The 27,544-nt window shown below is 53.9% G+C and overlaps 3 protein-coding genes across 3 annotated transcripts in view; 2 read left to right on the top strand and 1 right to left on the bottom strand.

Annotated features, from left to right (window-relative positions):
• SBNO2 (strawberry notch homolog 2) overlaps positions 1-20,744 on the top strand; it is a gene marked incomplete at its 5' end in the record, with an annotated part of 43,719 nt that extends 22,975 nt beyond the window's left edge. Inside the window, 26 exons of the mRNA XM_066566624.1 lie at positions 291-387; positions 574-734; positions 1,136-1,269; positions 1,820-1,910; positions 2,939-3,082; positions 3,571-3,688; positions 4,095-4,200; positions 4,933-5,086; positions 6,065-6,241; positions 7,229-7,326; positions 9,432-9,514; positions 10,490-10,678; positions 11,817-11,989; positions 12,360-12,491; positions 12,732-12,867; positions 13,161-13,273; positions 13,755-13,826; positions 14,430-14,538; positions 14,771-14,845; positions 15,157-15,300; positions 15,440-15,534; positions 15,651-15,743; positions 15,935-16,066; positions 16,262-16,338; positions 16,751-16,941; positions 17,802-20,744. Of these exons, the coding sequence (XP_066422721.1) occupies positions 291-387; positions 574-734; positions 1,136-1,269; positions 1,820-1,910; positions 2,939-3,082; positions 3,571-3,688; positions 4,095-4,200; positions 4,933-5,086; positions 6,065-6,241; positions 7,229-7,326; positions 9,432-9,514; positions 10,490-10,678; positions 11,817-11,989; positions 12,360-12,491; positions 12,732-12,867; positions 13,161-13,273; positions 13,755-13,826; positions 14,430-14,538; positions 14,771-14,845; positions 15,157-15,300; positions 15,440-15,534; positions 15,651-15,743; positions 15,935-16,066; positions 16,262-16,338; positions 16,751-16,941; positions 17,802-18,373 (3,666 nt within the window). The remainder of the gene's footprint in view (positions 1-290; positions 388-573; positions 735-1,135; positions 1,270-1,819; positions 1,911-2,938; positions 3,083-3,570; positions 3,689-4,094; positions 4,201-4,932; positions 5,087-6,064; positions 6,242-7,228; positions 7,327-9,431; positions 9,515-10,489; positions 10,679-11,816; positions 11,990-12,359; positions 12,492-12,731; positions 12,868-13,160; positions 13,274-13,754; positions 13,827-14,429; positions 14,539-14,770; positions 14,846-15,156; positions 15,301-15,439; positions 15,535-15,650; positions 15,744-15,934; positions 16,067-16,261; positions 16,339-16,750; positions 16,942-17,801) is intronic.
• A 1,092-nt stretch (positions 20,745-21,836) lies between these two features.
• On the bottom strand, positions 21,837-23,621 carry GPX4 (glutathione peroxidase 4). Its single transcript, XM_066566484.1, has 7 exons — positions 23,512-23,621; positions 23,159-23,253; positions 22,869-23,013; positions 22,635-22,786; positions 22,488-22,512; positions 22,165-22,224; positions 21,837-22,090 (listed from the first exon to the last, which is right to left on the bottom strand). The coding sequence occupies exons 1-7, from the start codon at positions 23,608-23,610 to the stop codon at positions 22,058-22,060; spliced, it is 609 nt and encodes a 202-aa protein (XP_066422581.1). The 5' UTR covers positions 23,611-23,621; the 3' UTR covers positions 21,837-22,057.
• Positions 23,622-23,972: 351 nt separating this feature from the next.
• On the top strand, positions 23,973-26,866 carry POLR2E (RNA polymerase II, I and III subunit E). The gene is made up of 8 exons (XM_066566483.1): positions 23,973-24,102; positions 24,235-24,409; positions 24,592-24,707; positions 25,049-25,129; positions 25,865-25,923; positions 26,085-26,163; positions 26,286-26,359; positions 26,611-26,866. The coding sequence occupies exons 1-7, from the start codon at positions 24,046-24,048 to the stop codon at positions 26,349-26,351; spliced, it is 633 nt and encodes a 210-aa protein (XP_066422580.1). The 5' UTR covers positions 23,973-24,045; the 3' UTR covers positions 26,352-26,359; positions 26,611-26,866.
• The last annotated feature ends 678 nt before the right edge of the window (positions 26,867-27,544 follow it).

Genomic DNA, 27,544 nt, shown 5'->3' with positions numbered 1-27,544 from the left:
GGTGCCCGCTCAGGGCAGGTTGGGCAGGGTTCACATGACCCCACAGCCCATGCCAGGAGTGGTGCCAACAACTTTCCCCAGTTTGGTGAGAACCAGGCATTGGGGCAGCTTTTACAGCCCCTGGGGTGGGCTCCCACTGATCTTAGTCTGGGAATGAGATGGATTGGGATTTTGAGGGGGGTTGTAGCTTTTGGGGATGGTTTCAGTGGCAGTTTGAGGCTGGGCACAGCACAACTCATTTCTGTAGCTCAGCAAGAACATTAACATTGGGTCAATGCTGTTTTCTTCAGTCTCAAGCTCCTGCAGAGGAGGAAGATGAAGGTGAGGAGGAGGAAACAGAAGAGTTGGGGCAGACGGAGACGTATGCAGAATATATCCCTTCAAAGTGTGAGTGTTGCCTTGGGAAGTTCTGTTCACTCCATTGTGCACCAACCTAATTTAATTGTGTGTTTGCTGTGGCACCTCCCAGGCTTGTGGTTTTCTAGGGAGAGCTCCACAGTGCCCTGGGCTCTGGCTGGGTGATGAGCTCTGGGAGAAAAGACCTGGGCTGACCTGTGTTCTGTTGTCATTCAGCCAAGATTGGGAAGCACCATCCTGACCTGGTGGTTGAGACGAGCACCCTGTCCAGTGTCCCCCCGCCTGACATTACCTACAGCCTTTCCCTGCCCAACTCCGTGGCTGACAAAGGCTCCCTGTCTGCACTACAGCTGGAAGCCATCATCTATGCCTGCCAGGTACCTCCTGCACCTCAGCTGTCTCACACCTGAAGGAAAATGCCTCTTGCAGGGCCAGGTGTTCACGTGTGTTTTAAAATGACTGTAATTTGGGTGATGAAACTCCTTTGGCATTTTAAATGCCTCTTGAAGGATTATTTGAATCCTTCCAAAGGGGGCTTCTGTGTGGTCTGTTTCCCAAAGAGGCAAGAACCCTGGACTTTTCTTGCAGAGGGTTTTACATTTGGGGGGCCTTTTCCATGAATTGCCACTTGTGACCTTTCCTGCTGTTGTTTGGCTGAGCAGTGCACATGCATCTGTGGGATGTGTGAAAGGGTTAAGTGGTGCTCACATCAGAGCTCTCAGCAAAGGCAAATCTTTAATTTTAAGTTTAATTTTCAGTTCTGTTCTTGATTTTGCAGCAACATGAAGTTTTATTGCCCAACGGGCAGCGAGCTGGGTTTCTGATCGGGGACGGTGCTGGAGTCGGGAAGGGCAGGACTGTTGCAGGCATCATCTTTGAAAATTATCTTAAAGGGAGGAAAAAAGCTCTGTGGTAAGTTGTTGGTTTTTTTTTTTTTCCTCTTTTCCCGTAAGACCTTGGAGTAAGTTTGGATCTGGAAGTAAGGAATTCTTTAGTGCTGATGTTGGCTTTAGAGTTGAGTCATGCTGTGGCCTTGGGTAAGTCCTTTCCACCTCTTAGTGCCTGACTGCTGCCTGTGAAATGGGAATATTCCCCCTGCAGCAGGGATGGGGAATGAGTCACTGTGAAATAACAGGTTTTGTGCTCCTTGGGGTGAGGTGTCAAGCCTGGCCCTGCTCTCCCTGCAGTTGTGGAGGGTTGTTCCTGGGTTTCCTGGGTGCAGAGCCAGGAATAAGGGGCTTTGCTGCAGATCACAGCCTGTGCTGAGGGGCAGATGGGCTGTCAGATCTCACTCTGGGGGCTGTGGGCAGTGGCAGATGTGAAAACTCTGCACAGCTCCTCGTGCTTTAATCAGAGCTGTTAATCACCCTGTGTCCTGACTCCCTGGGGACATCCCCAGCCCCAGCTGCTGGGGAGATAAGCAGCCCCAGGAGGAGATAACCACCCCACATCTCCTTCACAGGTTCAGTGTCTCCAATGATCTCAAGTACGATGCTGAGAGAGACCTGAAGGACATCGAGGCCTCCCACATTCCTGTGCATGCTCTGAACAAGGTAGGAGAGGAGCTGCACTGCTGCTCTGGGAATCAGCAGCAGCTGCAGGCTCTGGCTGAGCACATGGAGCAGGACGAGGCTCAGGCAGCAGCAGAGCTTCTGTTCCCTCCTCCCAGCCAGCTCTTCCCAGTTATTTTTATTGTGGAGCTGCACAGGGAGCACAGAGCTGTTCCCTGCAGGGAGTGGGAAGTGACTGCAGGCAGGTGCAGCAGCAGAACTGGAACCTTCTTCACCATTCCTAAGAAATCCTGTGGAGAGAACAGCTCTGTGAGATGTGCTCTGCTCTCCTGGGCCAGCCTTTCCCAGTGCTGATCCATGGAATCACTTCTCAGAGCTGTAGGGAGAACAGAGATGCCTGGACTGGTGTCTGTTGTGGCCTGTGGTTGAGTCTCTGTCCAGTGTCTTCCAGTTCACTTAAATCCTCTCCTCTGGTTTTAATGGTATTGAACAACCAGCTCTTACAAAGAAACCACAGGTGTTTGACACCTCTGAATGTGCTCCACTAAGAGAGTGAAAGGGATTTTGTGTTCAACCCCAAAAGACTTCAAATGGAACTTTCTTCAGTTTGGACCAAGCCTTTCCCCCTTGTACTTCATTACATGTGGGACCCATGGCAGTGATACAGGCAACAATCTCACCTGGTCAAAGAGAAAATGATTTTCTAGAAGGAATTAAAACAGACAGGAAGGGTCAAAGACTCTAAACTGTTGCTTAAAAAAAGGAAGCACTTTTTTTTTCGCCAGTCCTCGCACGGTCCCCACGGTTCACTGCAGGCTTCCAGATGTGCTGACACATTGGCTGGGGCACTTCTCCAGGCATTTACAGTCCCTGTCATCACAATATTTCAGTGCCAAACACAAATGCTGAAGACATCAGCTACCAACAGCTTTTTGCCTGTTCTGAGCTTAGGCTGGGATTTGTTCTCAGAGCGGGAATGTGCACAGCATGGAATGTGGGCAGGGATGGGTGTGACATTCTGAGGACAACAGTCACAGTGTGTGTGTGTGCTCCTGCTCCTCTTCCTGCAGATTAAATATGGTGACACAGCTACCTCAGAAGGAGTCCTCTTTGCCACCTACTCGGCGCTGATTGGTGAAAGCCAGGCCGGGGGACAGCACAGGACGCGCTTAAAACAGATTTTGGAGTGGTGCAGGGAAAACTTTGAGGGAGTTGTATCCTTAAAAAAAATCCCAAAAAACAAGAGACAAAAACTGGAGAGAGTGAGAGAGAGGAACTGCTGCTTTTAATTGTGCTTCAGCAGGGAACAAAGAGCCCGGGGCTGTGTGAAATCACAGGGAGCAGCCCAGTGCCTTCAGGAGACAGGAATCCCCCACACTCACTTCTCCTCCTCCTCCTCCAGGATGTAGTTAAGAGGAGGAGGGGAAGAAGCAGCTGGGATTAACCTTTTCAGCATTCCTTTCCCTCAGTATTACAAGACACACCTTGGAGGTGAAGGGAGAGGGAGGGGTGGATGACTTTGGATCTGAAGAGCACAGGGCTGGGCAAACCCAGCAGATTCCACGTGTGGGCCATGAGTCAGTCCTGTTGATACTGGGACAGGTTGTTCAGTTGCCTGGAGGAGACTAGGTTCTATTTTCTGTCTGCTCCCATCCTCTGGATGAAAATAGATCCTTTTTCCTTAACTGCCACTCCCCTCCAGATTGTGTTTGATGAATGCCACAAAGCCAAAAACGCCAGCTCTACCAAAATGGGCAAAGCAGTGCTGGACCTGCAGAACAAGCTGCCTCGAGCAAGGGTTGTCTATGCCAGTGCCACAGGTGAGCTGCTCTGCCCACAGGGTGGGTGTGAGAGTGGCAGAGGTCCCCCTCTGTCCTGAGGGGGCACCCTGAGGTGTGAGTGTGTGTGAGATCCTGTAAGGAGAAGCCAGTGGTGCTGCGGGGCTAGAGAGGAGCTCAGCATGCTGAGATGTGCCCCAAGCCCCATCACTGATGTCACTTGTGACATTTTGGTGGGTCAGATTAATTTCTCTCCAGTTTAACTTGTTCCTGGCCAGCTGTTCCAGCTGGTTTGTGATGCTTACCCATGGAATGTAGGGAGGGCGATGTTCAGAAAGTTCTCCAAAGGCACAATGGCAAATGACAACCTCTTCAGAGGTCTCTTCACTTGAGTCACAGCTATTCCCAAGTGTTGTGCGTTTGCTGACATTGATTTCTGTCCCAACAGGTGCCTCAGAGCCAAAAAACATGATTTACATGAGCCGCCTGGGGATCTGGGGGGAGGGAACCCCGTTCCGAGCCTTCGATGAGTTCCTGCACGCCATTGAGAAGAGGTGAGTCCTGCCCAGTGCCTTGTGTGGGACGGGGTGCAGTGCCCAAGGATGGGGTGGGCAGCATCCCACAGAGCTGGGGTGGGGCTGCTTCTGGAGAAGAACCTGCCCTGTGCTGCCCCTGAGCAGAGGGAAGGTCCCACAGCTGGGGCTCAGAGCTGAGCATCACAACTGGGGTTCCACAGCTGGGGTTCAAAACTGGGGTTCCACACTTGGGGTTCACAACTGGGGTTCCAAAGCTGAGGATCACAACTGGGGTTCCAAAGCTGGACCCAGAGCTGGGGTTCAGAGCTGAGGTTCACAACTGGGGTTCCACAGCTGGCGTTCAAAACTGGGGTTCCACAGCTGGGGTTCTGATGCTGTTGAGTCAGGGATGGAATGAAGGACTCCAGTCTTCAGAAGGTGAATCAGAAGGCAATTTAATAAAGGTAGGGGGTCTTTTATAATGTGACTCATTAAGGTGAGGCTTGATTGGTCTCAAGAACCTCTCACACTATTGGTGAACTATTAATAGCACACTCTGGAGAACCATATCTATAAACAACAGTTACAGAAAGAGAGATAATAATTGTTTTAATTCTTTTCTCTCAGTTTCCCAGGCTTGGCCTGGGAGAAATTATCTCTGTTCTTTCTTTGACTGAACTGAGAATATCCACAGGTTCCAAAGCTGGACCCACAGCTGGGGCTCAGAGCAGGGGCTCCGAGGTGGGTCCCACAACTGTTGTCCTCTCCCAGGGGAGTCGGCGCGATGGAGATCGTGGCCATGGACATGAAGGTCAGTGGGATGTACATTGCTCGGCAGCTCAGCTTCACTGGGGTGACCTTCAGGATTGAGGAGATCCCTCTGGATGAGAAGTACAAGGCTGTCTACGACAAGGCAGCCAAGCTGGTGAGCTGAGACCCTTGGAGTGGGAGGCTGGGGTCTGACCATGCTTTGGGCACAGCCACCAGTGTGTGGGAGGCTGTGAGGCCCCTAAATGTGGCCATGACCTCAAAGGTGTGGTGGTGTTGAGAGTCTTCAGGACGAGGGAAGAGATGAGAATCTTGACTCTATGTTTCAGAAGGTTGATTTATTATTTTATGATATTATATTACATTAAAAATGCTGTATTGTGGAATTTTTCCTCACTCGGGGTCACCAATTGTGCTGGTGTTCACAGGGGTCCCAAGATGAGGGAAGAGATGGGAATCTTGACTCCATGTTTCAGAAGGCTGATTTATTATTTTATGATATATATTATATTAAAAGAAAATGCTATATTAAAACTATACTAAAAGAATAGAAGAAAGGATTTCATCAGAAGGCTTGAAAGGAAAGGAATGGAATGATAACAAAAGCTGGTGGCTCTCAGAGAGTCTGAGCCAGCTGGGCTGTGATTGGCCATTAATTAGAAACAACCACATGAGACCAATCCCAGATGCACCTGTTGCATTCCACAGCAGCAGATAACCGTTGTTTAAATTTTGTTTCTGAGGCCTCTCAGCTTCTCAGGAGAAAAATCCTAGCAAAGAGGTTTTTCAGAAAATGTCATGGCTACACTGTACTAAAACTATACTAAAGAAAGAGAAAGGAGACATCAGAAGGCTAGAAAAGAATGATATAATGAAAGAACTTAGACGTTTTGCCTCTATTTGGAAGTTCCACATTTGCAAACCAGAGCTGCATCGTGCTGATGGAGAGGATGCCCAGTGTTGATTCTAAATCAGATCATCAAACCTTCAGCCTGTTCTGATCACCTCCTGAGGGGATGCCCAGTGTTGATTCTCAATCAGATCATCAAACCTTCAGCCTGTTCTGATCACCTCCTGCACGACAGGAACGACAATGGGAGTTACATTAACTCATTCTCCTTGGTGTTACCTGCAGTGGGCAGAGGCCTTGATGGTGTTCCAGCAGGCAGCTGACTGCATCGGCCTGGAGTCTCGCAAGTCTCTGTGGGGTCAGTTCTGGTCGGCTCACCAGCGCTTCTTCAAGTACCTGTGCATCGCCGCCAAGGTGCGGCGCCTCGTGGAGCTGGCCCGGGAGGAGCTGGCCAGGGACAAGGTATGGGAGCCTCACCTGGGGGTTGTGTTTGTGAGGGTCCCCAGGAGGAGGTGAGAGATGAGTGAATCTGACCCATGTTCTTAGAAGGCTAATATTTTATTTTATTTTATTTTATTTTATTTTATTTTATTTTATTTTAATTTTATTTTATTTTTATTCTATTCTATTTTATTCTATTCTATTTTATTCTATTTTATTTTATTTATGACATGACATGACATATCACATTGTATATAATATACCCTTCACCTGGGGGTTGTGTTTGTGAGGGTCCCCAAGAGGAGGTGAGAGATGAGTGAATCTGACCCATGTTCTTAGAAGGCTAATCTTTTCTTTTCTTTTCTTTTCTTTTCTTTTCTTTTCTTTTCTTTTCTTTTCTTTTCTTTTCTTTTCTTTTCTTTTCTTTTCTTTTCTTTTCTTTTCTTTTCTTTTCTTTTCTTTTCTTTTCTTTTCTTTTTTCTTTTCTTTTCTTTTTTCTTTTCTTTTCTTTTTTCTTTTCTTTTCTTTTTTCTTTTCTTCTTTATTTTCTTTTATTTTCTTTATGACATGACATATCACGTTATATATCACATCATATCACATTATATCATATCATATATCATATTATATCATATCATAATCACATCATATCAAATTATATCACATCATATTACATCACATCATATAATATTGCCTCAAGTACAGCTCTGTCCTTTCCCCTGTCTGGTTGCACCTTAGAGATTTTAGGCAGAAACTTCCTCGCACAGTCAGTGAGGTTCTGTGCTCAGAGTCCCCCTGTGTGGGGTCAGCACAGGGGGGAGCTGATGCTGGAAGATTTGAGAGATGATTCTTCCTCAGGAGCCCTGCTACAGGCCCAGCACGGACCTACCTGGAACAGGGGCCAAGGGGAGATAGCTGGGCCTGGGCAATGCCACTCTGTGGCAGTGCAGCTGCCCTGGCACCTGACTGTGCCACCCCTCACGTCCCCCATCACTCGTGTCCCCACAGTGCATTGTCATCGGCCTGCAGTCCACGGGGGAGGCTCGCACCAGGGAGGTCCTGGACGAGAACGATGGGCACCTCAACTGCTTTGTCTCTGCTGCAGAGTGAGTTAAAAATCCCTGCTTTCCTCTGTGGGGTGTGTGGGGGCAAAGCTCTGCCCTGGGCCACAGAGCACTGGCAGGTCTTCAAATGCAGTTTGGTGTCACCTCCCCCTGTACCACGGAGGGGACACTCAGGTGGGTCCTTGAGGCACTGGATCCTCAGTGGGACTGTGTGAGCTGCATCCTGGATTTTGAAGTCTCCCATGGACTTAGAGGAAGAGCCTGATCCTACTCTCTGCACACATAAGAGAATTGTCAGAAAGAGAGGCAGAATTGTAGCTCAGAGGTAGTTTGTGTGGATCTGGCTGTGAAAAATGAGGCTGTTGACACAGAAGAAATGAGCAAGAGAATTTACTGTGATGGCTGGGATGATGATGTGAGATGGTGTCAGTGGAGTGGTCTGAGGAGTTTAAATCCACCAGTGTTGGCTTTTAGCTCATGTATAAATCAGCACCAGTGTCCTGGCTGTGTGGCCATTGTTCCCAGCTAACCGAGAGCTGCCTGTGCCCGAGTGAGCCTGCAGCAGCACTTGTGCTGCCCTCTGAGCAGAGAGTAAGGCTCCTGCTCCCCCTCCTTCCTGCAGCTTCCAAAACCCCAACCCATCCCTGAATGCAGCTGCTCCTGCATGACAGGGGACAAAAATCTGGCATTGGGTTGGGTTTCTGCTGTTCTGCAGAGCTGTTTTCTTCCAAGTGACTTCTGCTGCAGGTGGGAGCAGTGGGACATGCCCAGAGCAGCCTGAGGCTGGGTTAGGCTGAGCTTTCCTCCCTTGCTGAGGGGGCTTTGGGTTGGTCTGTGTCACTCCTCTGCCTCCAGCCCATTTCTGAAAGCCAAGTACACTTTGGTGACAGTGCACAGGGCAGGTCTGGCAGCTCCTTGGGTGATTTGGCCCCTTGGATTGGTTTCCACGTCACAGAACTCCAGTCTAGGGGACAGCGTGGTCCCTGGCTGAGTGGTGCTGGAAGAGGGGTCTGTCAGGGGTCTGTCTGTCTGTCCCACTCTGTGTGAATTGCTGCCCACTCCCAGAGGCAGCAGCTCTGTGTTCCACAGTCCTGGCCAGATCACCAAGTGTCTCCTGGCATCTGCTCAGCCTCCAAATGTGTGTCCTGGTGTTCCAGCACTTCAGGGGATTTCTGGAGGGGAGTGTGCTGGGAAGGAGCAGTTTGAAGATGCTGAGAAATGGGGTTAAAAATAAACATGGTCCTGTGGTGGGTGGATTCCAGCCCAGGGCTGTTTCCAGAGAGATGGGGAGGGGAGTGTGGGAAATGAGTGGAATTTCAGAGCTGGGAGGCTCCAGAGTCAGTGGTCATTGGGTCACCCAGCACACAGGACAGGGGTCATTGCTGGTGTCACATAACTGCAGACACAGAGCTCTGTCCCTCTGGGGAGCAGTGTGGTCACTGTCCCCTTCAGCCCCTCACGCCAAGGGTCCTGGAGCTCCCTCCCCAGTTCCTAAGTCTCCCTTTTCTCACCCAGGGGAGTTGTTGTCATGTCCATCCTCTCACCTGGTGCTTGCTATGTTTGGTTTGGAGGTTTTTTGGTTTGTTTTTTTTTTTTTTCCAAGCAGAACTCAATCAGCACCACCCCATTGCCCTGGGGGTTCATCCACACAGTCAGCATTTAAACATTTGGTCTTTGATTTGCAGAACAGCCCACAGAAACCTTTGATTTTCACCTTTTCTGACTTTTCTTCCATTCACTTGGAGCCACTACAGATCCATGTTCTGTCCCTTGGTTTTGTGGGAAGCAGTCCCACAGCCAGGGAGTTGGAGGACTGAGGTGGAACATATTTATTGGATGGCCTGACAGTGGTCTGTGCTCTCAGGGCATGGAGAGGGACTGGGACACTGGAGTTCCTGTATTTTTGGTGTAACAGTTTCCCAGTGTAGTGTTTCCCATTTAAAACTCCTTCTTGGTTGTTACATAAACAACCTGCAGGTCCAAGAGCCACCTTGTACCAAGGGCTGGCTGAGGCCAAGCTGGTGGCCATGGATGGGGTGGATTGACCTCTCTTCCATGGAACATGGGGCTATCCCAAACACACATTGCTATGTGATGACCAGCACGTGTTGCTGGCAGCTGGAATAAATTTTGCATCTTACTTTCAGAGGCGTCTTTCTATCACTAATTCAGAAGCACTTTCCTTCAAACAAAAGAAAGAGAGAAAAAGGAACTGGCATTAAAAGAAAACGTAAGATCTCCCTCACTCCCAGCCCAGCCCCTGCCTCCTGCCCTGCTGCTGCCCCCCAGCCACTCAGCTTCTCTGCCTTTTGCCATGCTTTTTGCTGCTCTCCCTGGTTTTGATTTGCCCTCCTGCACATCTCCCAGTGCTCCCTCATCCAGAGGACAGCAGCTCTGGGTCTTCCTCCCTTCTCCTCCCTCTGCTTCACTGCCCTTGCCCTGATCCTTCCCCTCAACCCACGCTGGGGCAGATGGCACAAGGCCTGGCTGGTGTCTGAACTCCTCCTGCAGCAAGGGGGGTCCTCCACAACCCCTTACTTAGAGCACAGAAGGTGTCCTGAGGAAAAAAAAAAAAAATTCCCTGCTGAATTATTTGTTGTGGCTGCAGGTAAGAAGAGTTTGGGATGTGGAACAGGGGGAAGAGAGGGCAGCAGCACTGGCAGGTTGTGGAGCAGCCTGATCCATGAACCCTTCTTATGCAGAGGGGGCACATTGTGCTGTGCTTCGTGTCCCACAACACCAGTACCTACCTGTGTTCTGCACACTCCTCTGGAGGCAATGCCCTGGGATTCCTTCCCTGAGGAGCTGGCACTGCTTAGAGCCAGCCGTGTGTGCAGCCAACTTCAGCCCTGCTCAGGAGTGCCTTGTTCTTCCTTTCTCTCTCTTCCTTTGTCTCTCCTGCTCTCCCTCCCTCCCTAACTGCCACCCCCACCCCGGAGGCTGTGTCTTTCTGAGGTCCCATTGTCATTTGGGGCAAGCTCAGCTCTTTTGGGACTCCTCCTCCTCCTGTCTCTGCACTGTCCCCGTCTGCCCTGTCCCAGAGGCTGTGTCTTTCTGAGGTCACACTGTCATTTGGGGCAAGCTCAGCTCTTTGGGGACTCCTCCTCCTCCTGTCTCTGCACTGTCCCCGTCTGCCCTGTCCCTGTGTCCTGCACTGGTGCCCTGCTGGTGCTGGGGCTGTGACACTGCTCCCTCTCTGCTGCAGGGCGTCCCAGGGGCCGCTGCCCCAAGGCTCTGCGGGGTCCCTGTGACCAAGGGGTTGTCATCAAGATCAGCGATGACAGCAGCACCGACTCGGACATGGGGCTGGACAGCGACCTCACCTCGTCCCCAGAGTCCCTGTTGGAGACAGATGATGTCATCTTCGTGGATCACACCTTCAGCGAGGACAGGGGTGAGCAGGGCAGTGACAGGGACAGCTGGGGAGGGGTGGAGCAGTTTGTTTGGGGGTCCCCAGGGTCCCCCTAAGCTGTGTGTTCACTGGTAGCAGCAGGCAGGCAAGGAGACACTCCCCACAGCTTCTGGGGGTGCTCATTAGATGAGGGTTTATTGGGGGTCCCACCCCCAGGAGCAGCATGGCTTCTGAGGGGGGAGAGGAGAAGGGGGAGAGAGGGAGAGCCTAGGGGAAAAAGGGGCCAAGAGAGACTCTGGGGTCTCCCCACACAGTTTAACAGGGAGATTCTTAACAGAGAGCTCAGGGTGGGCACAGAATAAGACTGGAGCCAGTGGGATTACAGATCCATGATACTTCAGGGGAGGATCACAGGCTTGGAATAAACCCTGCATTTTGGAGGGGTGAGACAAATGTAACACCACAGAGGGGAGCACTGTGTCCTGCAGAGACCCCTTCAGGCTTGGGTCAGCTTTGTGATCCTAGCTGGATTTTATCCTGGGGGTCACTCTTGTGGGGTGGATCCACGTTCACCCACTGTGATCAGCGAGTGTGACTGTGTTCACAGGGGTCTGAGGATGAGGGAAGAGACGAGAATGTTGACTCCGTGTTTCAGAAGGCTTGATTTATTATTTTATGATATATATTACATTAAAACTATACTAAAAGAAAGGATTTCATCAGAAGGCTAGCTAAGAATAGGAAAGGAATGATAACAAAGGCTTGTGACTGACTGAGACAGTCTGAGCCAGCTGGGCTGTGATTGGCCATTAATTAGAAACAACCACGAGACCAATCCCAGATGCACCTGTTGCATTCCACAGCAGCAGATAATCAATGTTTACATTTTGTTCCTGAGGCCTCTCAGCTTCTCAGGAGAAAAAAATCCTACAGAAAGGATTTTTCATAAAATGTGTGTGTGACAAGCGAGCACAGGGAGGGATCTGCCCTGTGTGCTCCTTCCCCCAGCAGAAAGGGGAAGCCCAGAGGGAATTCACTCTGTGCTCAGCATTTTTTTGCAGGTCATAGTGCCTTTGTCCAGCAGCAGTGGCCCCAGAAACCCTCTGGGACAACTTTTTCCCCCCTGTCTGATGTGCAATTACCAGGGAACCCTAAAATTCCACCTTTTTTCCCATTGTAGGTGGTTTCCACATGCTGCCTTCCCAGAAAGAGCTGCATGGCCTGAGAGAGCTGAAGGTCGAAAAGATGAAACAGGACCTCCTAGCAAAAGTGAAAGCACTGGGCAAAGAGCTACCTCTCAACACCTTGGATCAACTGATTGATTATTTTGGGGGCCCAGAGAACGTAGCTGAGGTACCTCCCACTGTCAGTGTGTTTTGGTGGCACTGGGTGACAAGGAAGGGGGCCAGTGAAGAATCAGAGAATCATGGAATGGTTTGGGTGGGAAGGGACCTTAAAGATCATCTCATTCCACCCCTCTGCCCTGGGCAGGGACACCTTTCACTATCCCAGGTTGCCCCAAGCTCCATCCAGCCTGGCCTTGGGCACTTCCAGGGATAGGACAGCCACAGCTTCTCTGGGCATAGAGAAAAATTTCTTCTATTAAAAAAAAAAAGAAAGTTCTTGCTGGCAGAGTGTTTCCTCTCCCTGCTGGGAATTGCCTGGCTGGCCTTGCTGGGCTGTGTGGCTCCCCAGGCTGCAGCAGCCCCTGTCCTGTGTGCAGATGACAGGCAGGAAGGGACGGGTGGTTCGCAGGCCCGACGGCTCCGTCGTGTTCGAGTCGCGCGCCGAGCAAGGGCTCTCCATAGACCACGTCAACCTGAAGGAGAAGGAGCGTTTCATGCAGGGGGAAAAGGTGAGCTGGGCTCTGAAAACCTGCACAGGACTGAGGGTGTTGCTAGGGGGAGGGCAGGGAGGGTGTCTGTGCGTCCCTGTGCCCTGCCAGCAGCTCTCTGTGGGTTTCACCTGCTGGAAGGAGACAAAGCTTCCCAGGTCCCTTCAAGGGCTGGGGCTGCTGTAGTACCTGGGGCTGTTTCTTGAAGCTGTTTAACGTGTTTTCAGGAGCCTGACTCTGTTCTCACTCATCTCTCTGTAGCTCGTGGCGATAATCTCAGAGGCCTCCAGCTCAGGGATCTCCCTCCAAGCAGACAGACGGGTGAAGAACCAAAAGCGCCGGGTGCACATGACCCTGGAGCTGCCCTGGAGTGCAGACCGGGCCATCCAGCAGTTTGGTGAGGGCTGGGTGTCCCTGGGCACTGTCACCTCCCCTGGGTGTGGGCCAGGCTGTGGGATGGGCCCTGGGAGGGTCAGGTGTGGTGGGAGCCCAAGGTGGATTTAGGGGATGTCTGTGTGGGAGGAGAACAGAGGCACAGTCACTGGTGCTGCTGGGATTTTAGCCCTGAGCTCTGGGGCAGAGGAGGGACTCCCTAGGGTGAGAAAGATGGGCATTATGTGGCTTTTCTGGTTACATTCCCATTCCAGACAGGCCATCCCAAGCTCCTGTTCCACCCCTATTCCCATGCAGGCCGAACACATCGATCCAACCAGGTCTCTGCTCCCGAGTACGTGTTCCTCATCTCAGAGCTGGCAGGGGAGAGGAGGTTTGCATCCATTGTGGCAAAACGCCTGGAGAGCCTGGTGAGTGCCCACAGCTGTGATCCCAACACGGCTCTTGATTCCCTCTGAGGAGATTCTGGGTCAGAGCTCCCACCACCATGGCCACGGGGGGATTGTGTCACCCCTGGCTGAGGCATTGCAGTCATGGAATGGCTTTTAGCGTCCTGGGACTTGGGAAAGGAAGTGAGAATATGTAACTGAGGCTTTGGGAGGAATTTCAGGGGAGCAAGCACCTGCTTCCAGATGCTGCAATTTCCCCACTATTACTGGAGTATACACCTATGTTATTCCCAAAAAGCTTGCGAAATAATTAATGGAATAATTAATTTGCCTCTGTTTCATTTTCTTCACTTCTAAATCCCCAAATCCTTTGGTAAAGTCTCAGTATTCTGGAGGAACACTGCCTCCCAATGGCACATTTGCAGACATGCCTTTGGCCATCCTTCTCTGGTGTTTTGCAAGAGCTCAGAATAAGAACCTTTTGCTCCATCTGCCTTCCCAGGGTGCCTTAACTCACGGGGACCGACGGGCCACCGAGTCCCGAGACCTCAGCAAGTACAACTTCGAGAACAAGGTGACAGGGCTGGGCTGGTGCAGCGTGGCTGACAGGATGTTGGAAGAGCTGGGAGAGGGAGCCAGAGGCAGGAGGATCATTGCTAATGTCTGCAGGCAGGGCCCAGTCTAGCACCCAGCTCCTGTGAGCTCGGAGTCCTGGTCACACTGAGGTCTATTCTCACCAGGAGCTGGGAAGGGCACCCAGTCCTCTGCCCCCGGGGAAGGGCCTGGGGACATGGGAGGCACTCACACAGCTTCCCCCTTGCCTTGTCTGTGGCCTTCCTGGGGCGACGGTGTTCTCTGTAGTGTGTGACACCCTCAGCAGTGTGTGTTCCCTCAGCAGTGACACCTTCAGCAGTGTGTGACACCCTGAGCGTGTGTCCCCTCAGCAGTGTGTGACACTCTAAGCAGTGTCCCCTCAGCAGTGTGTGTCCCCTCAGCAGTGTTCCTTCAGCAGTGTCACCCTCAGCAGTGTGTGTCCTTTCAGCACTGTCACCCTCAGCAGTGTGTGACACTCAAAGCAGTGTCACCCTCAGCAGTGTCCCCTCAGCAGTGTCCCCTCAGCCCCAGCTCAGCTGCCATGTCTGTTCCTCCCGTGTGTGACTCTGGTCTCCTCCCACAGTACGGGGCCAAAGCCCTGGACAAGGTCCTGTCCACGATCCTCAACCACTCAGAGAGCAGGGTTCCTGTGCCCAGGAGCTACGAGAGAGGGGAAGACAACTTTTTCCGTGGTAAGAACATTTCCAGCTCCAGGGTTTCTGCTGGATGGGTTGGTCTCAGGTTTGGGATGCTGGAAGAATCGAGCAGGAGGTCAGAGGGAGAAAACAGAGGGGAAAGTGCTGCTGGCTTATGTCACCTGCCAGGCATGGGGAGTGGCTGAGTTCCTGAAGAGTAAACAGTCCTGCAGGAATGCTGGTGGGAGGCTTAACCCCAAAATACAAAAGATGTCTTCTGCCATTGCAGAAATGAAGCAAGGGCTCATCTCCGTGGGCATCTGCTGCAGCCAGATGAAGTATGGCACTGTCTCCGTGGAGAAGGGTAGGTGTGGAGCTGCTCCTGCCCAAGGCAGGGTGCAGATGGAAGAGATGGGAGTGTCATGGCCTGCCTGATCTCATGGGGTTTGCTGGGCACCTGGGCAAGATGCTGGCCTTGTGAGGAAGGTCCTGTGCTGCAGGTCCCACGGCCCTGCAGATCCCATGGCCCCCCAGCTTCCTCACAGGAACAGCCCTTGGCTGCCTGGGCTGTCAGAAGGGACATGGTGGGGCTGCTGGGGGGGCTCTTTGGGAGGGGGCTGGTGGGCTCCATGTCCAGCTGCACCACATCTCACCTGACCCACTGTGCTCTTGCAGACTGCTCCATCACCAAATTCCTGAACCGCATCCTGGGCCTGGAGGTGGACAAGCAGAACATGCTCTTCCAGTATTTTTCTGACACCTTTGACTACCTGATTGAGAAGGACAAGAAGGAGGGCAAATATGACATGGGCATCCTTGGTATGGAGAAGGAGGGGTGGTCACAGCTCTGGGGTTCCAGTTCCTCCCTGTGCAGTGTCCCCAGCCAGCACAGATCCTGAGACCCAAGGAGGTGCTTTTGGGAGGATGTTCTTTACAACAGCCTTTTCTCCTGGCACAGATTTAGCCCCAGGAGTGGATGAGATCTACGAGGAGAGCAAGGAGGTTTTCCTGACCCCAGGGCACCCACAGGACGGGCAGGTTGTGTTCTACAAGGTGGGCACCTGTCTATGCCTGGATCTAGGCTGTGCTGAGGGGAGATTTGTGAGGCAGACACCGAGGCACTTGTCCTGCCCCTGGAGTCACAAATCCCTCTGTGTGTCCCTGTTCAGATCAGCGTTGACAGAGGCTTAAAGTGGGAGGAAGCCTATGAGAAGTCGCTCAAACTGACAGGAACCTATGATGGGTTCTACCTCTCCTACAAGGTACGTCCCTGGGCTTGGATGGCACCACAGCTCAGGGGTGATTCCAGCAGGAAATCTGCCATGATGTACAAGGTCACTCTTCCTGAGGGCTGGGAAATGCCTCCAAGGACCTCCATCCTGGCAGGAAGGGGTTAGTTTAGAGAAATCTGGGGAGGGAGGCTGTGCCTGTGACCATCAGCTGTACCCCACAGGTGCGAGGCAACAAATACACCTGTCTGCTGGCAGAGCAGTGCCGTGGGAAGAACTTCATCCTCTACAAGCCAAATATTGGGAAGCAAAGCCAGCTTGAGAGCCTGGACAGTCTGCAGAAGAAGTACAGACAGGTAGGTGGAACCTGCAGCCTCCAGAGTGGGGAGGTTGGAAGGGCATTCATTGTAACCCTGCCACAGCTCCTCGTGGCTCTGTTGTGGATGGGCAAGGATGGTGGTAGCACCAGGTGTCCTGACTCCCAGCTGTGGATTTCAAGTCTCTTCATCCTGGACAGTGGAAAATTCCTAATGCTGAGTGTTCTGCTGCAGGTGCTGCCTGAGGAGGCCAAGGAGCACTGGGAGAACAGCTACCACTTCTCCTTGAAGAACTGTAACCACGCAGTGTGGTAAGGCAGCTGCAGCCCCAGCCTGCCACAGAATCTCAGGATGGTTTGGGTTCAAAGGGACCTTAAATTAAGCCCGTCCAGTTCCATGGCAGGGATGGATAGTGAGACCTTCCACCAGGTTGCTTCGTCCAACCTGGATGGATGCCTTGAACTCCTCTGGGAATGGGGCAGCCACACCTTCTCTGGGCAGCCTGTGCCAGGCCCTCACCACCTTCACAGGGAGAAGTTCCTTCCCAACATCCAATTTACATTTCCTCACTTTCAGCTTAAAGCCATTCCTCCCTCCCTAGGCAGGACCCTGCACCCTGGGGGTCCCTGACTGTGGCACTGAGGGAGGCTGCGGGGAAGCGAATCCCGCTCAGCTCCAGGAACCTCTGCTAATCCCAGTGGTTTTCTCCCATGCTCCTTGAAGGAACAAGAGCTGCAAGCTGATCCAGGAGGGGAAGGAATGCTTCCAGGGCATGCGCCTGAGGCACTATTACATGCTGTGTGGGGCCCTGCTGCGCGTGTGGAGCAGGATCGCCGGCGTCATGGCAGACATCACCAGCAGCAGCTACCTGCAGATCGTGCGCCTCAAGACCAAGGAGAAGAAGAAACAAGTTGGTGTGTGAAGTGTTGGTGTGGGAAGGGGAGCAGGGGGAAGGGGTCCAGCTGCCCAGCATCAAGATTTCCTTCTTAAAATGGGCGTGTTCCAGCACACAAGGTGGTAGCACCGATTCCTCCCTTCCAGGAGGGGAGTTGGATGTGTTGGGGCAGAGGGGGTGAGCCAGGTCCATTATCCTCCTCCCCATTGTCCCCACAGTGCCCCATCCCTTCCCAGAGGGCTGTGGGAATATTATGGAGGGAGAGGGGAGAGCTTAGACAAGTCCCTGCCTTTGACAGGTGTCTGGCAGTAGGCAGCACCCCAAAACCCACTCTCACTTGCAAGTTCTTTATAATGACTGATCAGGCCATGAATTATTTGTTTGAATAGGCCAAGGAAAACAGACATAAACAGATTCATTTGCTACACAGGATAAACAAAAGAAACACCACTAGTAGCTAAAGGTACCCATGTTACAGCTGGCAAAGAAATAGTATAAATTAGGAGTCAATGTCACTGAGCAACAAATGATAGCAGTGTGCAGAGAATGTCCTTAATTTCTCTCAATCCCCAGGGGAAGTAACTTGATGGCCATGACTTGGTTGTTGAGAACTCTCCACACACTCAGAGAGTGTATTAGAGATTTCTGCTTTCATGAAAATCATAGTGGTCTTTTATAGTTGTAAAAATGCTTGTGTTCTGTTTCCTTTCTTACACCAAGACAGGATGCTTCTTGCTGGCTAAGGAGGTTTTCAGCTAAGATAATTAATCACATGACAATTCCAGTGTGACTTAGCCACGTGTCACGGGGAGATAAGGTTTTGCGGTGTTGGGGGTGAAAGGTCCTGCCACAGGGGACTGATGTCTGTTCCTCCCCCAGGGATAAAGATCCCCGAGAGCTGCGTGCACAGGGTGCGGGAGGAGCTGAAGCAGATGGACGAGGACGTGAAGAGGAAGCAGAGCCGGCTGCTCCAGGCCCAGGAGCAGAGCTCACCCTTCCTGCCACTGAACCTCCTGCCAGGGCCCGGGCTGCCCTTGCCCCCCCTGTGCCAGGACGAGATCCTGGACTTGACCTACAGCCCTCCCAGCAACAGCATTCCTGACTTGGTGTTGAACCCGGAGACCAGAGCGCTCTGCTTCTCCTCGGAGCCCCCCCTGCAGCCCCAGCAGCCCCCCCAGCAGCAGCACAGGTTGTCCTTTGGCTTTGGCCACGCTCCTGGCCTGGAGGGCAGCACAGCCCCCGGCCCCTCACTGCACGAGCCCCCTGCCCTGCCCCTCCCAGCCCCCCTGCAGCAGCCACAGGAGGATTTTCTCCAGCAAGACGGGAATATCAATTTTAGAGAGATCCTGGAGGACATGCTGAGGACGTTGAACGAGCCCTCCCAGGAGAACATGCTCCCTGCAGAGCGCCAGAGCGTGATCCAGTTCACTGGGCCTTTCTCAGGCTTCTGAGTGCCAGCTGGGAATGCTGCTGTGGATCTGTGTTCTCTGGTGCAGAGGTGAGAGCTGAGGAGCCCCGACTTTTCTACTGGTTTGGACTGACTCTGCTCTGGTTTTGAGGGAAGAAAGAGCCTGGAGTTCCTCAAAGTGGATTTTATTTATATCTAATATCTAGTCAGGCATGGAAGGTGTGTATGGAACGTGCCCAGGGGGGGCTGAGCAGGTCCTGCTGGACTGAGGGGCTCTGCTGGGTTGAGTCCTGCTCACAGGTCAGTGCTCAGGTGGGATTGAGGGGAGACCCCTCCTGTGCCCACCCCCTGCAGACTACTGAGTGTCCGAGCCTTCTCCAGCCCAGGAGGGTCATGGCCAGGCTCTGGAATGACCACATGCTGGTCAGTTAGGGAAGAATGGGAGTTCAGCCCCCAGCTTGGGCTGCCCCAATGCTGCTGCAGACCCTGGGGCTGTGCTGGCAGGCTGGGATGAAGGGGAAGGGAATGTCCCAGAGGAGCTGGGAGATGCTGAGCTCAGATGTCCTCTGGCAGGGCTGAGTGGGTGTAGTGAGAGATCCAAAACTGCCTGTGCTGCTGCCCTTGCCAGGAAGGGACCTTGAGCTGCCTGAGCTGGCTGCACCCCACAGACAGAGCTTGAGTCTGTCAGAGCTCAGCCACGCCAGGATCAGCAGGATTCTCCAGAGCAGAAGGGACACATGTCCCTTTGTCCTGCACTTTAACCTCACCAGGTCGCCGTGACCAGATGTGCTTTGGCCAGTTTCCTGCTGTCACATGTTGTCCCTTCACCTGGACATCTCGCTGGTCCTGCCACTGCCCTGGTCCAGGGGTCTGGGTCAGGGCAGCCCAGCCGGGTTGTGCAGTGTCATTGTCACTGCTGGGGTGTGTAGTATCTTTGCACTGGCCAGGATGTGCAGAGTCACTGTTCAGGGTGTGCAGTGTCATTGTCACTGTCTGAAATATGCAGTGTTATTGTCACTGCCCAGGATGTGCAGTGTGTCACTGGTCAGGGTGTGCAGTGTCACTGGTCAGGGTGTGCAGTGTCACTGGTCAGGGTGTGCAGTGTCAGTGTCACTGGTCAGGGTGTGCAGTGTCAGTGTCACTGGTCAGGGTGTGCAGTGTCACTGTCGCCACCCGGGATTTGCAGTTTGGCTGCTCCTGCTGCAACCTCCCCCTCGGATACCAAAGAACAAAGGCTGCTTTGCAAAGCACTGCCCCACCCCCTGCTGCCTCCACGCCAGGACAGAGGGCATCAAAGCCTTTCCCAAAAGTGGCACCAGGATGATTTCAGGCAAGAGCCTGGGCCCTTCCTCAGAGAGCCCTTGGGGAAGGGGGTTCTCTATGCCCTAACAGGGCAGTTTTGAGGGGGCTGGAGCTTCACAGTGCCTGGTGGTGTCACCCCCATGTCCCCCCAGGGCTCAGGGACTGGCCCAGTGCCCGTTTGGTGCTGGGAATTGCACTGGGTCTGTGTCCACGTGTTGTGCTCTGGCTGTGGCAGAAGCTGACCCCCAACACCCCAAGGTCACAGACCTGCCCTGGTGTCACACACAGGTGGGCTCAGTTTGAGGCTACTCTGGTCCCTTAATTTCGTTTTGGGGGGCCTGTCCTTACCCCCCTCCGTAGCTTAGCACCAGCCCAGGCTCAATCCCTGCAGTCGGGGCCACATTTCACCTCCTTACCTCAATGTGATCACCAAAGATGGGGGAGCCCCCTGTGCCCCCCAAAGCCCTGCTGCTGCCCCGGGGGCTCCTGCTCTCCCCCAGCTCTGCTTCTCTCCACCCCAGCAGCCTTCCCCGGGCCAGGCAGAGCCAGGCTGCCCCTCCCCACACCCTCCCCCTATTTAAAGCACTGCTCGCTTGGGGCCGAATTCCCAACAATGAGGGAAAAGGACGCCGGGAAAACCCAGCTCAAAGAGGTTTAAACTCAGGAATAGCGAGGGGGAATTCCCTGCTGGGCACCCTCTGCTGTCACCGGAGCCTTACCTGGTGGCTTTGACCTTAACTTTTAAATATATGCAATCTTCCCTCCCTGGTCTCTGGAAAGACAGAGACCACCTGCAAGAGGAATCCCTTTCCTGCCCCAATCCCATGTTTTGTCAGGGTTAATAATATGTAATGTTACCTTTTAACTAAATTATTCTGCAGTTGTCCTACTGATTGTATTTTTAATGAGTCCCTGTTTTCTTCCCTGACACCTTTGTGTTGGCACTTTTTAATCTGCTTGTTGTTTGCCCTTGTTTCTATGTATATTTATAATTAAGTTGTACATATGTAAAGAGATTTTTTAGAGTATGTGCCTTGGACTAATAATTTCTGAATTTTCTACTTGCCTCAGAAGGATAATTTTTCATTCTGCTCAGTAAAAATGGAACAGAAGCCACACGTGAGATCTCTGTAACTCCCAGCTCTGTCTCTATCTCTTGGTCTATCCAGCTTGTCCCAGGAGCCCAGTGGGACTTGGATCAGGAATCCCTGGGCCAGCATCCTGCTGGCAGCTGGACTTTGTATCTCCTGTGTCACCAAATCAGTGACATTGAGGGCTGTTGTTCCAAGCCTCTCCCTGGGAGAAGCCACAGCAGAGGAGGATCCTGGCTGGATCCAGCCTTGGATGAGGCAGCTCCCTCCTGGCTTGGCTGGAAAAACACAGATAAAGGAGCCTCTGTTCCAGTGTGCTCCCCCAGCTCTGGGATGTCTCATCCAGGCACTGCTGGTCCTGTTATCTCATGGAAGGAGGGATGGGGTGACCCCCAGTGAGTGATCCCTAAATGTGAGCAGGATCCTCCCTGCATCCCTGATGTGCTGGAGGCTCTGCAGGGGTGTCACACTTGGGAGACCCTGGGATTGTTCCTGGGGACAAACTCCCCAAGGGGGCTGTGGATGTGACAGGGAGAGCCAGCACTCCCCAGGCCCTGGGAGGAGGTGCAGCAGCATTCCTGCATGGCAGAACCTGAGCTGTCCCTGCCTAGGATGGGACACCAGCCCCATGGGCTTGGCTGGGCACGGCTGTGGCTTCACAACCACCAAGACGCTGCCCCGAGGAGGAGGAGGATGATCCTGCTCGCTGTGGTCAGACACATCCCTGGCTGCAGGGGACGTTTTGCCATGTCCCAACACGCCTGGCTTCTGTTTTGCAGGAATTTCTCCTGGCCAGGGCTTGCACCACTGCTGGACCCATCCCCTGTGCTGCCCTGCCCTGCCAGGATTCCTGGAGATCGGAGGGATCCCAGAGGGGGGGACAGGAGGGATCCCAGAGGGGACAAACCTTCCCCAGCTCTGCCTTTGCCCAGGGAGCCCCTCGGGAGCACACATCATGCCGGATTTGCACTTCCTCCTCAACACTGAGGATTATCCCAGCTTGGCTTAGGAGTTGTGTAAGGTCTTGGCTTGCCAGCAAACTCCAGGCTGTCAGCAGAGTGGCGCAGCAGCCCCAGCCCCATCCCTGCTCCATCCCACAGCCAACACAGCAGCTCATTCCTAACACCTTTATTGCAGGGGGACTCTTTACTCTGAGGGGGCTCTGGCTGCTCCTGCCCGCAGCGGCCACGGCCCCTGGAGCCTCTGTCCAGCAGGTGCACGCCGTGGGTCAGGGCTGCCCCACCAGCAGCTGGATTGGAGGCAGCCCTTCATGGGGCTGGAGGAGGCTCCGTGGGCAGCAGGGCTGGGACGGGCAGGGGGACAGCAGAGCAGAGCTACAGGTAGGCAGGCAGGTCCTTCTCGATCACCTGTGGGGAAGAGGGGAGTGTTGTACCCCGAGAACAGCCCCAGCCTTCTCCTCCTCCCCAGCAGCAGCACTTACAATGGGATCTTCCATCGGGCTGTACCTCTTCACCACTTGACCTTCTCGGTTAATGAGGAACTGTGGGAATGAAGCAACCCCTGGTGAGTGAGTGCAGAGTGCAGAGTGAGAGCCCCCACAGGCTCACTTCCCCCCTCAGCTGTGCTCTGCGCAGGGCAGGGGTTCCCAAGGGTCTCTAGACACAGAAACCCCTTGGGATGCTCCTGCCCTAACACCTGAGGAGAGCCCAGTGTGAGGCTCCCTCCTACATCAGTGACCCTCCTCAGATCCCCAGAGGGACATACAGCCCAGAAAAAGCAACCAAAACCACTACAGTCTCTTACCTTGGTGAAGTTCCATTTTATTGCACTAGGAGAGAAAAAACACGAGTGAGTTTTGGGCAGAAAAGCCCTTCCTCACCCTCCCTGAGCCAAGCCCTCCCTGCTGGCTGCAGTCCTGTGGGTCCCCAGGGCTCTCCCTTCCACACTCACTTGCCCAGAGTGCCTCTCCCTTTGGGCTGCTCCTTCAGCCACTTCCAGAGCGGGTGAGCATCGTCCCCGTTGACATCGATCTTGCTGAACATGTCAAACTTCACCCCGTAGCCCTCAGCAAATGCCTTGATCTGAGCGTTGGTCCCGGGCTCCTGAGGGGCCACACCAGCACCGTGAGGGTTCCTCGGTCCATCCCAACACTTCCGGGGAAGCCGAGCCCCCCACCCCACGTACCTGCTTCCCAAACTGGTTGCAGGGAAATCCCAGGATGCGTAAACCCCTCTCAGCGTATCGGGCGTGCAAATCGACAAGCTGAGTGTAGTTTACCGCCGTTTTCCCTCACTTGGAGGCCACGTTGGTGATGATACAGACGTCGCCCCTGCAGAGGGGGTGGATGAGCTGCCCTTCCCCACAGGGCACGGGCAGAGGTCCCTCACCCGCCGGGGCGAGGCGTGAGGGTTACGCAAGAGCCTCAGTGGCTCAACCTCGCCCCAGCGCTGCGTTCCCCGACCCCTCCGTCCTACCGGTACTTTTCCAGGGACACGTCGTTGCCATCGATGTCGACGGCGACGAAGTCGTAGATGGCCTTGGCCGAGCGCCAGTCGTCCGCGTGGGCACACTGCGGGGCGAGAGCATCACTGCGGCGCCGGCCCCGCCACCTCCGCTCCCCTCAGGGCCCCTCTCCGCGCCCCGGCCAGGCCAGGCCCGAGCCCCCGTCAGGCCAGGCCAGGCCAGGCCAGGCCAGGCCAGGCCCGAGCCCCCGCCGCCCACCCCGGGCACCCCGCGGGAGAGACCCGGGCCCAGCCCCAGGCCCAGAGCGGTCCCAGAGCGGAGCGGGCCGGGCTGAGCCGCGCTCCCGGGGCAGCCCCGCGCTCACCATGCTCCGCGCCGCGATCAGCCCCGGTCCCAGGAGCGCTGTCCGCGCCGCCGCCCGCGCGCACCACAGCACGCCCCGCACCGCGCCGCCCCAGCCCATCCCGCACAAAACCCGCCCCTTTCGGCCCCACCAGCCAATCAGCGCGCAGAGAGGCGTCCTCAGGGGGATGATGGATGGAAAGTTGACCAATAGAAGGGCAGAATAGGCGGGGTGGCCGCAGGGGTGTTTATCAGGAGAGACCACGAGGGCGGGGGGCAAGGACGGACCAAAGGGCGGGGTTGGAGACAGGTGCGGCGAGCCGCGCCTCCCGGCGGCGATTCCCTCCCGACCGGCCGCGACTTCCGAGTAGATCCGCAGTCATCCAGAGCCCCACGCCGACAGCAGCAGAGAGATGCCCGTTCCCTCCGGAGCGAGCGGCGGGGGTCAGCTGGAGGCGGACTACATCTCCCAGGAGGCGCCGCGGCTGAGGCCCCCCGTGCACGCGCGCAGGGCAGGCGGCAGCGTGGGCAGCCCGCGCAGCCTTCAGCGGCCAAGATGGACGACGAGGAGGAGACGTACCGGCTGTGGAAGATCCGCAAGACCATCATGCAGGTCTGGGGCACCGGAGGGACCGGGAGGGCCGAGCCCGCTGTGTGGGGAGTGCCGGTGGGGCCGCAGGGTGGAGGTGGGGGGCGTGGGGACCGCTCCGCCTGCCGGTTGCTGAGCCCGGTGCTGCCCCTGCAGCTGTGCCACGACCGCGGGTACCTGGTGACCCAGGACGAGCTGGATCAGACGCTGGAGGAGTTCAAAGCACAGTTCGGGGACAAACCCAGCGAGGGCCGCCCCCGTCGCACCGACCTGACCGTGCTGGTGGCTCACAACGATGATCCCACGGACCAGATGTTCGTGTTCTTCCCCGGTGAGCAGCGCCGGCCCGCTCCATGCCGGGACTCTGGGGTTCGGAGCGTGGGGAGGCTCTCGGTGAGCCGGGGTCTCCCTGTGCCCTCAGGGAAAGTTCGGAGCACAGCTCTGGGTCTGTGAGCCCCCGGGGAGGGGAGTTCCGAGTGCTCTCGGTGACCCCTGGTCTGGTTCTTTCCTCAGAGGAGCCCAAGGTGGGCATCAAGACGATCAAGATGTACTGCCAGCGCATGCAGGAGGAGAACATCACCCGGGCACTGATCGTGGTGCAGCAGGGAATGACCCCCTCGGCCAAGCAGGTCTGTGTCCCCCTCAGGAGCTGTGAAGGTTTTCCTTGTCTGTTTCTGGGTAAATAAAAGCCCTGAGTTTCCCTCCACAGGAAAGCTTTTGCTAGAGCCTGTTATACCTTAGCACAGGCTCTTATTTAGCACCCAAATGCGTTCAAGCAGAGCCGCTGGTCCTGGTGGCAGTGGCACAGCTGAGGACCCACTAGCAGTCAGCAGGTGGGGGAGGGAAAAAGGGACATTTCCCTATTCCAGGAGATCCATGGGCTCATTCCCAGCCTGCCTGTGCCAACGCAGGTGCAGCTCTGAGCCCTGCCAGCTGCCCCAGCCACCTCTGATGGGCCTTTTCCTTCCAGTCCCTGGTTGACATGGCTCCCAAGTACATCCTGGAGCAGTTCCTGCAGCAGGAGCTTCTCATCAACATCACAGAGCACGAGGTGAGCAGGGCTGGGATTGTCACCATGATATTTTATGAAAAATCCCTTTGCCAGGGTTTGTCTCCTGAGAAGCCTCAAAAAAGAAATTTAAACAATAATTATCTGATTTCTTGGAATGTGGTTTGGAGGTTGCTTACCAACAGGTGCATCTTTGATTGGTCATTAATTAAAAACAATTCACATGGAACCAATCACAGCCAACTGTGTCAGACTCTGAGTCTGTCATGGGTTTTTATAATCATTCTTGTCCAGCCTTCTAATGTCTCCTTTCTCTTTCTTTAGTATAGTTTTAGTATATAATTTTAACATAATATAATCTAATCTATAATGTAATATATAATATTAACATAACATATATATCATACAATATATAATTAATCTAATCTATAATGTAATACATAATATATAGAATATATGTTATATAAGATATAATTAATATAATGTAGTATATATAAAATATATTATATTTTTAATATAATATAGTATATGTAATTAATATAATATAATAATAAATCAGCCTTCTGAGAACTTGGAGTCAATTCTCATCTCTCACCTCATCCTGGGGACCCTCACACTACAACATAGGATGGTCCCTCCCTCATGCTGGCTGCATTCCTGCTGCTCCCAGTCCTTCTCCTGGTCTCTGGCTGGGCTGAGGGACACAGTTGTCCTTTTCCCTTCCCAAACACATTATCTCCAGCTGCTGCTTCATCTCAGCCTCTCTTGTGTTTGCAGCTGGTGCCAGAGCACGTGGTTATGACAAAGGAGGAGGTGACAGAGCTGCTGGCCCGATAGTATCCTTTGAGTGTCCCTTTGAGTGTCCCTTTGTGTGTCCCTCCATCCTGCTCAGGTGAGATGGAATTTGGGCTGAAAACCCCTCCTCCTGCCTCGGTTCATTTCTGTTCCATGAGCTGCCCATGGTGTGTCTGGAGCTTCTCCTTGACCCCCAGCACAGCAAGCTGAGGGAGAACCAGCTCCCCAGGATCCAGGCTGGGGACCCTGTGGCTCGGTACTTCGGGATAAAGCGTGGCCAGGTGAGAGGAGCAGGCTGAGGCAGCAGCTCCCTGGGGCAGGGCAGGGAGGGAATGATCCTTGAGGGCACTTTGGAGCAGAGAAGTGTCTCCTCCTGTTCCTGAGCTCTGTGTCTGCCTTGCAGGTAGTGAAGATCATCAGGCCCAGCGAGACAGCGGGCAGGTACATCACCTACAGACTGGTGCAGTGACACAGTGGGTAAGGATGAGGGGAACCCCTGCTTGGGGGGGCTCTGGGCAGTGCCAGGGGCTGTTCCAAGCTCAGTGTGAAGCAGCTGCTTCCAGGGAAAGGTCTCAGAGTTTTAAATGGCTCCTGGAGGGAGCTGCTGGGGAGAGCAGGGTGAGGCTCCCCTATCACCTGTGCCTCTGCTCAGGCTGTGCCCACTGGGATTTGGGGTGTTCAGAGGGACCTGGGGCAGGTGGTGATTCCCATCCCTCCTTCTCTTCCAGGTGTGAGGAGCTGGCTGGCTCCCACCAGCAGTTCACGAGCTCTTGGAGATTCCTGCACTTCAGAGATGGCCAAGGAAATTCCCACACTGCCTCTCTGCAGCCCCATCCCTGGGCCTCATTCCTTGTCTTCCAGCTTGGACTTTGTGATGACCCCTCAGTCCCATCCAGGACTCAGCCATGGGAGAAAACAAGTGGGGAAAGCCTTTTGCTTCCCTGTTTTCTGGGCTCTTGTTTGAAATAAAGGTTTGTACGCTCAGTGCTGCAGTGTTGCTCAGCCTTTCCCTGTGGCAAAGCCTAAAGACTCTGCAAGTTCCCATAGTTTTCATTCTGTTTGGAATCTCTTCCTGCCAGGACTCTGCACCGTGGCTGAGCCCTGCAGAGCCTTCACTGGCTGCCCTGGGCAGTTTGGAAATTCAGATTTACCTCCTTCTTTCCCTCATCTCCTGGTTTGGGACCCTGCTGTTCAGACACTGTGATGCAGAGTTGCTCATCACCCCCAGCTGCACTCATTTCAATCCATCTCAGTACTCTGGGAGGCTTTAAACTTCATTTTTTATGTCACAAACACTTGGATTTGGCCTCCTGTGGCAGGGGGAACCTGAAAGACCCTGATGCCCAGGACAAACACGGGTCAGAACACTCTGGTTTTATTGTTTTTATTGGGAAGCATGTCAATGTGAACACAGCAAGGCAGCATCGTGCAGCAGCACAGGCTCATCAGAACAAACACAGAATCCACACAACCCAGAGGGAGCTGCTGTTGTGGGACGCTCAAGTGCAGCTTTAGCCCCTTCTCTCACTCACACTCACCCTCATCATCCTCACCCACCCTCACACGCACGCGGTACCGCCGTGGCAGCAGCATTCCCACATCCTCCTGCTGCCCTGGAAAAATCCAACTGTTCCCCTGAAAAATCCAAATCTGTGGAAGAGC

This window comes from Molothrus aeneus, chromosome 27 (genome assembly GCF_037042795.1).
Source record: "Molothrus aeneus isolate 106 chromosome 27, BPBGC_Maene_1.0, whole genome shotgun sequence".
Lineage (NCBI taxonomy): Eukaryota > Metazoa > Chordata > Aves > Passeriformes > Icteridae > Molothrus > Molothrus aeneus.
This window is presented reverse-complemented; position numbering and strand designations above follow the sequence as displayed.